Source organism: Chroicocephalus ridibundus, chromosome 1 (genome assembly GCF_963924245.1).
Source record: "Chroicocephalus ridibundus chromosome 1, bChrRid1.1, whole genome shotgun sequence".
NCBI lineage: Eukaryota > Metazoa > Chordata > Aves > Charadriiformes > Laridae > Chroicocephalus > Chroicocephalus ridibundus.
The window spans coordinates 178,869,670-178,879,701 of NC_086284.1; the positions used below are offsets into that span (position 1 = coordinate 178,869,670).

The 10,032-nt window shown below is 39.0% G+C and overlaps 1 protein-coding gene across 3 annotated transcripts in view; it reads left to right on the plus strand.

Annotated features, from left to right (window-relative positions):
* NAP1L1 (nucleosome assembly protein 1 like 1) overlaps positions 1-7,938 on the plus strand; it is a 31,988-nt gene extending 24,050 nt beyond the window's left edge. For all 3 annotated transcript variants that reach the window (XM_063322899.1, XM_063322900.1, XM_063322898.1), the window contains exons 10-15: positions 3,016-3,161; positions 3,242-3,261; positions 3,886-4,008; positions 4,989-5,021; positions 5,403-5,453; positions 7,201-7,938. In XM_063322899.1, coding sequence (XP_063178969.1) covers positions 3,016-3,161; positions 3,242-3,261; positions 3,886-4,008; positions 4,989-5,021; positions 5,403-5,453; positions 7,201-7,236 — 409 coding nt within the window. In that variant the 3' untranslated portion in view covers positions 7,237-7,938. The remainder of the gene's footprint in view (positions 1-3,015; positions 3,162-3,241; positions 3,262-3,885; positions 4,009-4,988; positions 5,022-5,402; positions 5,454-7,200) is intronic.
* Positions 7,939-10,032: the final 2,094 nt, after the last annotated feature.

The following is a 10,032-nucleotide window of genomic DNA, read 5'->3' on the forward strand; positions in this document are numbered from 1 at the left end:
AATATCTTGTAAACAGTCTGACTTGAGTTTTTTAGTATATTTCAATAACTTAAATATAATATATAAAAGTATATATTTTATCACAGAATGGTTTAGGCTGGAAGGGACCTTCAAAGATCATCAGTCCAACCCCCCTGCAATAAGCAGGGGCATCTTCCACTAGATAAGGTTGGGGCTCAGAGCCCATTCCACTAGATGGGGCTCAGAGTCCCATCCAACCTGACCTTGAATGTTTCCAGGGATGGGGCATCTACAGCCTCTGTAGGCGGCCTGTTCCTGTGTCTCACCATCCCTCATTGTAAAAAATTTTTTCCTTATATCCCCTATCCTTATGCCCCCGTCTTTATTATCAGCCCACTTTAAGTATTAAAAGGCTGCAATAAAGTCTTGCCGGAGCCACCTTTTCTCCAGGCTGAACAACTCTAACTCTCTCAGCTGTCCTTCATAGGAGACGTGTTTCATCCCTCTGATCATTTTTGTGGCCCTCCTCTGGTCCTGTTCCAGCCCCCAAAGCTGGATGCAGTACTCCAAGCGTGATCTCACCAGAGTGGAGTAGAGGGGCAGAATTGCCTCCCTTGACCTGCTGGCCACATTTCTTTTGATGCAGCCTGGTATATGGCTGGTTTTCTGGGCTGCGAGCACACATTGCTGGCTCATGTCCAGATTTTCATCCCCTGGTACCCCCAAGTCCTTCTTGGGAGGGCTGCTCTCAATCCCTTCGTTTTTAGCTTGTATTGATACTGGGTGTTGCCCTGACTCATGTGCAGGACCTTGCACTTGGCCTTGTTGTTGAACCTCATGAGGTTCACATGGGCCCACTTTTTGAGTTTGTCCAGATCCCTCTGAATAGCATCCTTTGCCTCAGGCGTGTCAATCACCCCACTCAGCTGGTGTCAGCTGCAAACTTGCTGAGGGCAGGTATACTAGATCCCACTGTCTGTCATTGATGAAGATACTAAACAGTACTGGTCCCAGTACAGACCCCTGAGGAACACCACTTGTCACAGATCTCCATCTGGACATTGAGCCATTGACCACTACCCTCTGGATGCGACCATCCAACCAGTTCCTCATCCACTGAACAGTCCACCCATCAAATCCCTATCTCTTCAATTTAGAGAGGATGCCAGTGAAGACTGAGGCAAAAAAGTTGTTGAGTAACTCAGCCTTCTCATCTGTTGTTACGAGTTGTGTTCACTGTGGGGTATACTTTTTTTGACCTGTCTTTTCTGATTGACATGCCTATAGAAGCCTTTCTTGTTATTCTTTGTGTCCCTTGCCAAGTTCAGCTCCAGCTGTGTCTCAGCCTTCCTGACCCCATCCCTATACAAATGGGCAATGCCTCTATAATCTTCCCAGGATACCTGTCCCTGCTTCCACTGCCTGTGCATTTCCTTCTTGCCCTTTAGTTTGTCCAGCAGGTCTTTTGCCTTCCTTTCCTGACTTTTACACATGGTGATTGAGAGCTCCTGCCCTCTATGGAAAATGTCCTTAAAAGTATATATAGTATATCTACAGTATATGCACGTAAATAAAAAAAACCCTCATCATTATTTATCTAAAACTACTGTTCTGCGATCACTAAAGCTGAATTGGAAGATGTATGGTGTTATCTTTTTGTATGCCTTGAGAGCTTTTTTCAAAACTTGTTTAATCACTTATTTTAATCCTTTTGTATTTGTGACATGCAGCATTTTGGGAAGTCTGATACAGTTTTACTTTCTATATTTTGGTTGTCCAGTTTGTTTTATAACTATTGAATGTTTGCCTCAGCGTCTTCAGTTGATCTATTTGACAAATGGAGAACAGTCATCTGCTATTAACTCTAGGTTCCTCATGATCTTAAAGATCTGTCACACTACTTTCTCTGATGTCTTTTGTTTTAAATTAGTTGTTATTCTTCAGACTAAATAATCTCTTTATTCTGTACACGTCCCTCTTCTTGTGAACAGAAGGACGAGAGAAACCTGAGTTGTGCATAATTAGCCTTACGAGTACATCAGGGTTCTGTGCATCATGACCTGTTCAGTTGCTTTCGTGTTAATGTCTCTAATGTTCTGACTGCTCTTCTGAGTGATAACTAATTTAGAGCCTATCACTGCATAATCAGGGTTGGGTTTACCCATAGATTGCTGTGCAGTTATGATACTGACTTTCAATTACCTTTATTTTCCAGTCACTTAATGTAACGAATTTCTGTGAATGTCCTGTAAGATTTAGTCTTAAGTGCTTGAGTAGCTTTGATCAAACTGTTTTGTCTTCTGTAGTTTAGACTGGTTTTGAAAAGCGTAAATCCTGGCAGAGGTTGCTATAAGATGATTCTCTGCTTCTGTGAAAATGATTGTTTTGTCTTTTAACTTATCCCGAAACAACTCATCTCCTTCCTTTGAGTCTTTAAAGGAATCTAATCAGAAACTTCTGTGCATGTGGATGGTCTTACTGGTGTGCTGCCTTCGTTTACATGCTCCCAGAATTCTGTGTGAGTGTCAGACAAGCCTGTGATTATGATTTAGCAGGATAGGGTTAAAAAACCCCCAACCCCAAACTGCAACAAACTCACAAACATCCAAAAACCAACCACAAACTACATGCCTGCCTGATGTATTATTTTAAGGGATTATTGATTACAGTGATAGGTGTGGTAAACCTTGGCATATACTAGTGTGACCAAATATGACATTACTTTATAATGGATAGGTAGCATTAACAATTATGTGAGACCATTCTTTTGATAGGAAACTAGGTAGAACTTGGTAGCAGATGAAAATTAGTATTTCAGAGACTGAGTGGGGAAGGAGAAACTTCTGGACGAAAAAACTTCAATCCTAAAACGAACCTGTTACTTTTGATCTCAAAAGTTTAAACTAATGAAAAAAATATCAGTGAATAAATACTACCTTAATATTTTATATTCACTGTATCCCTTGCATTTGTAGATAGTAGGTACCTGTAACAAGGGGAATGGTATTAAGCTGCAGCTGGTTTGTTTTTTGTTTTTTTTTCTTTCCTCTCCAGTTGCCAAATAGACTGGAAAAAAGGAAAGAATGTTACTTTGAAAACCATTAAGAAGAAGCAGAAACATAAGGGTCGTGGAACAGTTAGAACAGTGACAAAAACTATTTCCAATGACTCTTTCTTCAACTTTTTTAGTCCTCCTGAAGGTAAACTTAACATTAGTTTGTCTGCATTAATTTTAAATGTGGTATGTACCTCACTCACTTGTTTCTTCTTTTTTCTACAGTTCCTGAAAGTGGAGACCTGGTAAGTTGGCTTATTTAAAATAAGGGGATGGAGGGGAAACACCAGTAGAAGAGTTCATGCTGTTATACACAAACTGTTGGAATTGGGAGTTTGTTAAACAGCTTCAGCTTTAACTGTTTCTGTATTTAACTGAGAATACTTGTGATGAATAGTATGTGTTTGCATTTTCTTTATTAGAAGGAGTATTTTTGAGTTGGATGGTAGAATCCAAGGAAGAAATCAAAGTAGCTTGTAAAATTTTTAATTACATAAGCTCACCTGGCTAGTGTTTACTTCTTAAAGGTGTTGTGCCTATGAACTGAGAGTCTATGGGAAGTATTAAACAGTTTTTCTACTTAAAACAAAAGCAAGTTGGAGGTAGGGAAGAATAAAACTTAAACTCCAGTATTTTGTGTAATTAAGCTTACTGAAGAAGTAGCCCCCCACTGCATAATGCAGGTAGGCTGTTTCAAGTGTAAAACTTGACTCCATAGTTCCAATTCTAAAAACCAAGTCCTGAACCAAAAAAAAGTCAGTACGTGGGATTTGTATAAATCTGACTATATCAAAAACTATGCAACTTGTGGTTTTGTGTAAGAGGTAGTTATCAGCTTTTGGTTTAGGCAATGATGTTGTTTTATGCAGGATGATGATGCTGAGGCAATCCTTGCTGCAGACTTCGAAATAGGTCATTTCTTGCGTGAACGTATAGTCCCCCGATCAGTATTGTACTTCACAGGAGAAGCTATTGAAGATGATGATGACGATGTAAGTATAACGTTCTTTCAAAATGCTAAAATCTTTGAAATAATGTTGCTTAAAGTCTTTGGGTAATTTCTGACTTTTATAATGTTGGTATCCTTAGAATGGGATGTAGCAATGTTAGTTTCAACTGAGCATCCTGAGTGTTCAGTGAAGAGCAGCACAAAGGTAATACATCTTTGAAGTAGTGACTTCAGAGTTTTGTGGCAAAAGTAATGGTAAAAGCTGAACATTTAGAGGATGTCTAAGTTGAATTTTGTGTATAAGGCATTCTTGGGGTGGCATGCTATAATATGCTGCCAGAGAACAAATTAGTCTGTCTAGCTCTTCAGACTGTTCTTTGTGCTTACAGTGATACTGGGCTACCAAGTTCCTTGAGATTCGAGCTCAATCAAGAGGGCACTCTTCTTAAAAAATGATAGATAAGCGCATTCAAAATACTCAAAGCAAGCTCTGCAAAAAGCTTGAATTAAGTGCTTTAAAGGAGCTAAGCTTGAAAAACAAACTACAAAACCCCAGAACTTTTTATGGATAAAACACTATCTCTCCCCTGCCTCTGCACAAACAAGGACAGTTTCACGGTTTGATTTGACTAAGATAAGTCCTGCCTTAAAATTAATTTTTTAGAATGTAAAATGGTAGCCCTTGGTCCAAAGCCTTGGCTCAGGGAAGTGGAAGAGTGAAGTGACTGGCTGTACAGATTGCCTTAGGCTTTGAGACACCCTGCTGGCCAGAAATGTTATCACACCCTTAATAAGCTCTTCTAGTGTTGCACATAAGGAACTTAAGGTAGACAGTTTTCTGTGCCAGAGCGTAGCTTAAGACATTGAACTTCATGCTGATGCATAAAGCATTTTTAAATGTCAGGTATAGGAAGCTCTCTTAGAGCACAATCCAGTGTGGTCTCTAGCATCTACTTGAGTTGTACTCGAGCCATTTATGACTGCTTTTCTGACACTATCGAAACCATTTATTTTCTTTCCTAGTATGATGAAGAAGGTGAAGAGGCAGATGATGAGGTAAGTTGACAGATGGCTTTGATTTAAGTGATTTCTCTTTTGTAGTTTGTTACTTGGAATCAGAGTTCCTTTAGTTTTTGAATACTCTGGACACTAAGTTTAAGTATTATTTATGAATAGAAGATTCAACATGTTTTGTGGATCTAGGGTGAATATTTAAAAAAAAACCCAAAAAACAAAACAAAGACAACCCTAATGTGTTGTACAAATTAAGCTGCAACTGATGTCAAAAGATGGTATGCTTTGTGGAAGGTAAACTAATACAATATGCATAACTTAAAGTGGTATTTATGAGTAGAATTTAATCTTAATTTTGAAAATGGCTCAGGAAGCCGAATGTGGATAAGCTTAGAGAAAATACAAACAAGTGTTTTCTTTCAGGAGGGGGAAGAAGAAGCAGATGAAGAAAATGATCCCGAGTATGACCCAAAAGTAAGTGTCGTGGTTTGGGATGTTTGGAGTTTGCCTATGCGTATACACACACTTCAAATTTTATGAAGGTTAAATCTTGATTTTTAGTTTAAGTATTTGATCAGTAGTTCGTATGGCTGAGGTTGTTTCAGTTCCAGTTCTGACAGACTGATATTGGTAGAGCAACTATTTTAGAGTTCTTTCTCCAAAAATCATTTTGTAAAAGTGACTTTTGGCTTCGAGCACTGGAATTAGTCAGGCTTGGGTTTCTATAAACTTGCGCTGCTAATGATGAAAATGTTCTATAACGGTTGTAAGGACATGACGAAAACTCCATAATCCAGGTTCAGTTTTTGGGAACTTGTTGCAAGCTGAGTACAACTTGTAACACAGCGGGGTATAAAACGGAGGCATTTTCAGGGTAGATAATAGCAACTCTTTTATTGCTTGAGGTAGTGGAAGTCAAGGTTCAGGAATGCATCTACAGCCAAGTACTAAAATGTGAACAACCAAGAGCAACTGGCAGCTTTCTTATTCCATGGGAAGGGCAAATGACTAGCCAGACTCGGTTTGCTGGAAAAATTATTCTCAGTCACTCAATTTGTAGCTTTTTCCTGGGTGAGGGAAAGGCACAGTTGGCCACATGAAAGTATCTGATGGTGGTAGGTGAAAGTTGCAGTCATGAAAATGAAGCCTGTATGAGCTGAAAATGTCTGCTGCAAAATGTGTTTGCAATCTCAAATGAGGAGGCAGTGTATTTTGCAGTAGGAATGGCTTGAGCTACAATTGGAGTACCGTTGAAAGAATTACATGAAGAATTACATCGTACCTAGAAAGGTGTAGGGTATAGAACTGCTAATCAAAATGTACAACCTGTTGGTGATGTTTCATCTGCTATAGTGTATTCAAATTGCTTCCTATTCAAGAAAGCTTTGGCATCAAAAATGAAACAGCTGCAAGATGGACTTATTTCCACCACTTCAGATTGCTCTTCTAGGCTGAACAGAACTGAGAAAGGACAAGACTGTATACTCAGTTTCAGAACTGCCAAAGGGCTAGAGACAGTAGTGGTACTGTAGTCTGTTGACACAAGAGTAAATAGTTGTAAGCTGATCACAGGCTTAAAGCCAGATGAGTTTTTTAAAGCACTGTGGTCCTAGAACAGCTATCCAGACCAAGGTAATGGAGTAAAACTTGCAACTGAATTCTGGCCCCCCAAAAGCCTTTTCCTTAAATTCCTATGTTACTATGAGATATTATTGGTTGTCTGCTTCAATATAAGAGAATAAATTGGAATTCATTGCAAAAGATGTTTCTAGAGTGTTAAGAACACACCATGATTTGGTGTTTCATTGCACTGCTCTGCAGTGGCATCTGGAGCAAGGATGTGCCCTTGTTACTGACCACAGAAAGTTTCTTTTGCCTCAAACTGTGTAAAAGGCCCAGATGGTGCTTCTGAGCCAGATTGTTTGTTGCTATGCATGACTCTCCTCCTTTTTCTAGTTTTGGTGTCTTTCAGAGTATCCCACCATGCTAGTTCTGTACAGATTTTTGTTCTGGATCATATCCCTAGCAAAGCCAATGCAATTGCATTGTGGATGTTGCCACATCCAAAGACGGTGGTGGTACTAATACTAGGCAATTAGTTTAAGGGAAAAGATGAAAGAAGAATCTGAATACTGGAACTTGAGAGAGTATGCTTAGCAATAGTAGTAGCTCTTCTAAAACACGGATATCTCTAAACTGATATTTCCTTTTTTCTCAACAGAAGGATCAAAACCCGGCAGAATGCAAGCAGCAGTGAAGCAGTGTGTATGTGGCCTTGAGGATTACCTGCACTGTAATAGCCTAAACACAACTATTAGTTACTTACAGCCTTATGTTTTGTATCTTGGTAGAATTAAGTAACCAATTTGTTAAAAAAAAAAAAAAAGAGATCAAACACATAAGAACCAGTTTAAAATGTAGGTTCAATCTACCTAGCATTTTAACAGTATAATTTTCTGCCAATATGTAGAATGCAGTAAATCCCCTAAAGCATGAATGTTAATTCATTGCTACATAGTTTGGTTCTTGTGAAGTCTTTGTCATGTAGCTATTAGACTGCAGCTGTGAAGATTATCAGAACTGTTAACTGAGACCAATATTTGTTTAGAGAAAACTCTCTCCTGAAGAACCAACCAAAGTATTTTTCAGCCCAGTAGTCTGAACGGGTTTAAGTCTGCTTGCACTAGCTGTGCCTTCATTACTTTGTTATAGAAATGGCAGTGACTTGTACTAACTAGGAGATGATGATGATGATGCGTTTTGAATTTGACTACTTGAGAAGACTAGTATAACTTGTTTAATTTCCAACGAGACCACATTAAACATTCATAACTGTCAGCTTGTTTATGCTATGGGTTTTGTATTTTATGTGACATAGTGATCTACAAAAGAAACCTAGTCATCATATTAAGGTTATTGTTTACCACTGGGGTGTGAATAAAACCTAGTATTTTCAGAAGCTAGTCTTGTTTTATTATGATGTGTGTATCTGCATGTGTAAACTGGTAAGGCATATTTTTCATGCTGCAGCTCACTTTTTACTAGAAACAGAAGTTGAGAGCTACTGAAAAGTAAATTACATAACATTTTAAAAACAAACACAGTAGTTTGGAAAGTTTGATCCATACTTTCCGCTTGCAGTGTGATACTTGTGAATCTGAGCTAGGTGTTTCAGTGACTGGTCAACACTGCCATTTTGGAGAAGACAAGTTTTTAGAAGTGGGGCTAGATCAGATAAAGGACTTCGGTATTGCTGTAGCCGTCTCTAAGGCATTGGTTACTGGTATGAAATCTGGCGCCAAGAAAGGTGCTTTGGATTTCCAGTCTGTTGTTAGGTTGTCCTGGACAAAATCTGCCCTGCAGCCTAAGGGAGTGCTAGAACACTTAGCTGTTTTCAAGTTTGTACTCACTGAAGTATCTACAGAGAAGGAAACAAATCCCAAGTAATTCCTCCCTCTTCACCTAATATTCTGTTCACTGCACTTCTGTTTGCACTTCTGGTTCATACTTTGTCCATATTAGATGTTCATTGTCAGTCAATACATGTGGGATAGAAGCTCTTTCTCATACTAACCTTGCCTCTAGCCTAGCAGTGGAGGTGTTCTTGAGATGTGGATTTGAATGCTTGAAGAGACTGTGAACTGATGTCTTACATTTGAATTAATTTCTGAGAGTACAGTCAGTTAGAAGAGACTTATCTGAAAACTCAAATTACTGGAAAGAAAATTGGTTTTGTTCTACCTCAAACCAGGACATCCAGTCAGTAAGATGCTACTGTAATCTCTGCAATCTTGTGCTTCATGTAACTATAGAAGTTCTGATCTAAGCAAGTAACGAGACAACTTTTTTGAGGGAGGGGAAGGTCCTCATAGGGTTGGAAAGAAGTGTCCAGCCTAGCCATGCACTAGTTACTCTTTTACTATTTCTGCACTAGTTTTTTTTTTTTCTTGCCACTGATATACTGTTAGCCATAAAGGGTTAAAAGTTTGAAAAGAGCAGGGCAAGCAGGGGACAACAGCCATGTGAGGATGGGGCTGATGGAAGAGTTCCTCTAGCATGTCTTTTGCCTGGAGGGTAAGTAATACAGAATGAAGATTATCCCAAGTTCCCTTCTGAATCTTCAGCTGCCCCCCCACCCCCTCCAAGAGGATGAAGATCTAGTGTGCTCTGACTAAACTGCTTTTAGCTTGGTTTTTTTATTCCTTGAAGGCTTAAAGGCTTACTGTTTCAGAATCCCTGTTAGGTTTTCATCTTTCTTCTCTTCAGATATTTATGGATTTGGGAGAAGGAATTCTGGTTATCTATAGCTGTATATAAAACAGTACTGTTGAAGCTGTGTTCTTAGAGGTGTTTTTTAGGTAATGCATAGAAAAATACGGTAATGAAAGGTTAACATCACACTCACTGTTAGCTGTGTGCTTAAGTAGATGTGGTTATGTTCTTGTGATATAAATTCTGACAGAATATGCTTATCATTTGAGGCACTGACCCTGCTAGGTGTTTGGTTTTAGCTCTGTGTCTGCTCTGAATGTCTGCTAGGGTTAAGTTTAAACTTCAGGGCGTGTGGAGACCAAACTGATGGTATGTTCTGAGCTTGAGCAGTCATTAATACAGGGCTTTGGGGCATACTTTTGGACATGAGAAGTCTCTGAAGTCCTTACTTAGATCTAGCCCATTTTTACTAACAGCATCTGGCATCTGCATCTTAAAAAGAGAAAGCACTGAATTTCAGAAGTCACTGTTCTCAAGAAATGTGGCTTGTGTTTTGATTGCTTTCTCATTAATATCTTCATATATCATACAATGGGATACAATATTTGAAAAGGGGAGTTGGTAGATGTCAAAGCTAACCTGCAGCCTGCAAGATCCACAGCCATGAATCCATCTCTGTCGGCGGATTTTGGTAAGCTTCTCTCTAGATTGACTTGCTAGTTCCAAATCGACAGTTCTTGTGGCTTCCAGACTGCAGCAAAAGGAAGGATATAATCATACAAATTGAGGTGCCAGTTCTTATGGCATCAGTTAAATAAAAACTGTTTTGGTGCTTAACATA